The sequence below is a fragment of the Triticum aestivum genome, chromosome 5B, assembly GCF_018294505.1.
Source record: "Triticum aestivum cultivar Chinese Spring chromosome 5B, IWGSC CS RefSeq v2.1, whole genome shotgun sequence".
Taxonomy (NCBI): domain Eukaryota; kingdom Viridiplantae; phylum Streptophyta; class Magnoliopsida; order Poales; family Poaceae; genus Triticum; species Triticum aestivum.
This window is the reverse complement of record NC_057807.1, coordinates 661,323,501-661,327,542: the sequence shown is the minus strand read 5'-3', so window position 1 is coordinate 661,327,542 and position 4,042 is coordinate 661,323,501. Positions and strand designations below refer to the sequence as shown.

Here is a 4,042-nt window from a genome sequence, read left to right as displayed (position 1 = left end):
ATTTGAAATGTCTAGAAAGACAAATATTTAGGAACGGAGGGAGTAGATATCAATGTATTGGATATTTTCAATCAAAGGATGAATGAAATGGACCTCTTGATATAAACATCGAGTAGAATTGCAAGCATGCATGCATTATGGACTAAAACAAATTCATGCATATAAACAAAAGCACATCGAATAAGTGAGTGGAAACATTGAACATTCCAAGCGACTCATACTGTCATACATGGGGTATGAAGATTGCACCAATATACTGAAACCAACTCATCAACTCGATCTCTTCGACGGTATACAAACCCAACAATCTAGCTTGTAGATATATATAAGTATATAACCTTCCACCAAGAACACATTAATCGAACCAAGCTATAGTAAACTTGGTACCAATTAACATGCATTACAATGACAGCGGAATTAAGGAGATCCAAGAATATCGAAAATCCAGCACCTTAAACAATAGGGGTACCAAGAAAGAACCTAATAAGACGGTACAAGAACAGCATGCATGTAGATAGATGTAGCTAGGACTCACTCGAGAGTAGAATAAAACTAATTTCGATCGATCAGCAATGATCTTTGCATGCGCCACCAGAACTCCATTGGTTCTTTTCTCTTTCTCGATCGATCGGAAGCCATGGCTAAAATTAAGCTTCAATTCGGAGCTTGTATATATAGAGCTACCTTTTGCAGAGAGATCGACTCCATTCCGCCATGCATGCATGCGCGGCCATGGCGCGGCCGGCCTCACAGTCACAGGATGTTGCCCGATGATGACGAGTTGAACCCGGGGAGCTGATCCACCCAGCCGCCTCCTCCACCGGCGCCGCCTGGAGCCACGGTGCCGCTGCTGTGACTTCCTCCATTTTCGTTGCCGCCTGCGCCATTGTTGCCGCCGCCCCAGAATTGGATGTTGCCGGGGAGGCCGAGGAACTCCCTGGCCGAGGCGGCGCCCGCCATAGAGTTGTTGGACGGCGGGTTGTCCTCCATCTTCACCGACGCCAGCTGCGTGATCAGCCCTGCCGATCCGGGCACCAGCTGTTTGGATCCGCCGACGCCGCCCATCATCTCTCCGGCGAAGCCGGACGCGTCAGTGGCGTCGAACGGGTATAGGCCAGCCATTTGCTGCTGCTGTTGATGCATGCCGTCGGCGCGTCCGAAGAAGGGGAACTGCTGCATCTGCGGCAGCCGCCACTGCTCGGACAGCGCCATGGCGGCGGCCGCGGCACCGCCTCCGCCGAGCTGGTAGTCCACCGGATCCAGCGAGTTGATCAGCCCCGGAAACCCTAGCCTCGACGCGCCGGTGCCGTAGTGATCCCCGCTGCCGGCGCCCAACGGGTGCAGCGAGCCAAAGAATGGCATCTGCGCGTGACCCTGGCCCTGAGACGACATCATGGCCCCGGCCGCCCCCGCCGCGGTGCTGCCGTTGCCGTTGCCACCCCCAGCCGTGGTAGTGGACGATGTTGTGGACGACGACGTCCCGCCACCGGAAGCCGACGCGGCGGAGGACGAGGACTTGGAGGACTTGGTGCGCTTGTTGCGGCGGCAGCCGCCCCCGACGGGGACGTTGCGGAGGGTGCCGCCGCGGGTCCAGTAGCGGCGGCACGTCTTGCAGAAGTGGCGGGGCTGCGTGAGGGAGTAGTTGTTGAAGTAGCAGAACTTGGTGTTGGTGGACTCGCAGCGCGGGCACTTGAGCCCCGGCTCCGGCTGCGGGATCTTGGCCATCCGCGCCTTGTCCGTCATCGACCCTGGCCGCACCACCGCGCCGCCCGTCAGACCTCCGCCAGCACCACCACCACCACCACCTGCGCCGCTCAAAGCAACCGGACTACCCATGCCGTCCGGCCGCGGAGCCATCAACGCCCCGGACGGCGGCACCGGCGGCCGCAGCTGGTGCTGCTGCAGCTGCTGCTGTTGGTACTGCTGATGTTGCTGTTGCTGGTGGTGGTGGTGCATCTCCATGCCGCCACCGCCGCCCCCGCTTGCAAACATCTGGCCATGCTGGCTCAGTTGCTGCTGCTGCTGCTGCTGGAGCTGGAAGCACCATGGTTTACAATCAAAACAAGCACGAAAAGCAAGAGAATCAAAGCTGAGGAACTAATCACAATCACACAAAACTAGCAAAGCATAGCAACTAAAAAGCCATGGGAGTGTGAATATTCAAGAAGGGGATTTAATTCGCAAAGGAGCGCAGAGGAATATCTCCTCTCCATTTCCCCAGCTGGTTTTTTGCTCTTTTTTCACAAAGAAGCCATCCATCTATCTATAAGAGAGAAAAGGCAATTCACCTGCTGCTGCTGCTGCTGGCTGTGGTTCTGGTTCCAATTGGGTGGATCATGGTAGAGGGGAACCGAAGAAAAGACCATGGTGGTGGTGGTGGTGGTGGTGTGGTATAGAATTTGGTTTCTTTTGATCTTTTTCCTACTTGGAGTGGCTGCTTCTTCCTTTTCGGTTTGTTTGTTCCTCCTTGCTTCTTTGCGAGAGAGGGCCGGGGGAGAGGCGAGGGGTATATAGGTGCTTTAGGAGGGGATCATGCAAGCAAGGGTGGATGGCGAGGGCAAGCTAAAGGTGGATCGATGGAGAATAACACCACCCACTAGCAGCTGGGCCAATAGATCTCTCTGCTCTCTCTGCACACAAGAATGGAGCTCCTCTCACAAGGAGCTGAGGGATGGGGGAGGGGGAAGATGGAAGAAAGGGAAAGAGAGGGACAGGGGGGAATGAAAGCGAGAGGAATAAAAAGGAGGGCGGCAAGGGTGGTAGCTAGCCTTGTTCTTTCTTTATTTATATTTTGTCTTAGTGGTGGTGTGCTTGCATTATATATTTGGGATGTGAAACATATGGAGAAGCGACGGGGAAGGAAGCTTAGAGAGAAGAGAGAGAGAGATCAGTTGCTTAGCCTGCAAGGGAATGTGTGTGTGAGGTGGATGTATGGGTGTGGCTGGCCTAGCTTGGCTTGGTTAGTACCATAGGTGGTCAGGTGGAGTGAGGGGTGATGAGAGAATGCATGGGTCGTTTCATGCATGAGGAAAGTTGGAAACCCTAGGAGCTGATGTGGACTGCATCATGGACGGTCACTGTATGTCTCTACTGTTTGGAAGGCTTGCACTTCTTGGCAACTGGGGTTCTTCAGCAACCAAACAAACACGTTGGATTGGAGCTGGCTGGCTCGAGGTTATCAAAATGAGCAACACTTGTGCCTTGGGGGTGTTCAGGTGCATGTATAGCTGCAGGTGCAACTTTATGTCAATATTCATGAAAGGGATCAATCAGTAAAAGTTGGTCTTACTAGTCTTGGTCTTGCCAAGTAGTGGTGGTGAAGAATTCTCTCTCTCTCTCTCTCTCTCTCTCTCTCTCTCTCTCTCTCTCTCTCTCTCTCTCTCCCAATTTCCCTCTACCTTACCAAAGTTAAACAAGTATAGGATAGTATAGCTAGGCAGTCTCATGCATATGAGTTGGTAACTTTAGGTACATGGTGATAAAGAGCAAAATAAACTATCTGTTACTAGCCTTAGTGCTTGTGCATAGAGGCAGAGAGAGATGAGGTTGAATTTTCTTTTATAATGCATGCATGGAATGGCGTATGCATGCATTGCATGGTGTTGATTATTAATTTCCCACCAAGGCCTTTCTAGGTCATGCATGTAGCTGGACATGTCTGCTGTCATGCAAATTTAGTAGTTCAATTTGCAAGTACTGCGAAGCTTCAGTGCTTTGGATGATGGGCTAGATCTATGTGAGCTACATGTACAGTAGCTGGCTTTTTCTCTCCATATGTATCTCCTTTCTGCAAATTGGGCAAACATGCTGGCCATTTGAGTACTAATGGATCGTTCATAAGGCTTTTAGAATTGTGCAAGATCTCAGCACATCATGTTGTTCAACTATTCTATTCGGTCTGATCCTTCAAAAAAAAAATTTTTAAAACCCAGCTGTCTTTTCCATGCAAGTAAATTATTCGGTGCAATCTTTCGTCTCAAATATTCTCCTTTATCCCTGCATATTGTTTATCTAAAAATGTTGATCGTCGAGCAAGGGTTTG

At 51.2% G+C, this 4,042-nt stretch overlaps 1 protein-coding gene across 1 annotated transcript; it reads right to left on the bottom strand.

The window, feature by feature from the left end:
* Positions 1–283: 283 nt before the first annotated feature.
* On the bottom strand, positions 284–2,947 carry LOC123113990 (dof zinc finger protein DOF2.4). The gene is made up of 2 exons (XM_044535337.1): positions 2,289–2,947; positions 284–2,034 (listed from the first exon to the last, which is right to left on the bottom strand). The coding sequence occupies exons 1-2, from the start codon at positions 2,364–2,366 to the stop codon at positions 754–756; spliced, it is 1,359 nt and encodes a 452-aa protein (XP_044391272.1). The 5' UTR covers positions 2,367–2,947; the 3' UTR covers positions 284–753.
* Between the last annotated feature and the right edge of the window lie 1,095 nt (positions 2,948–4,042).

Bases quoted from the DNA above. Each gene is read 5' to 3' on its own strand.
- LOC123113990 (XM_044535337.1), bottom strand. From the start codon at position 2,366: ATGGTCTTTTCTTCGGTTCCCCTCTACCATGATCCACCCAATTGGAAC. The intron at 2,035-2,288 runs GTGAATTGCCTT...TGGTGCTTCCAG, and splicing joins GCCAGCAGCAGCAGCAGCAG to CTCCAGCAGCAGCAGCAGCA.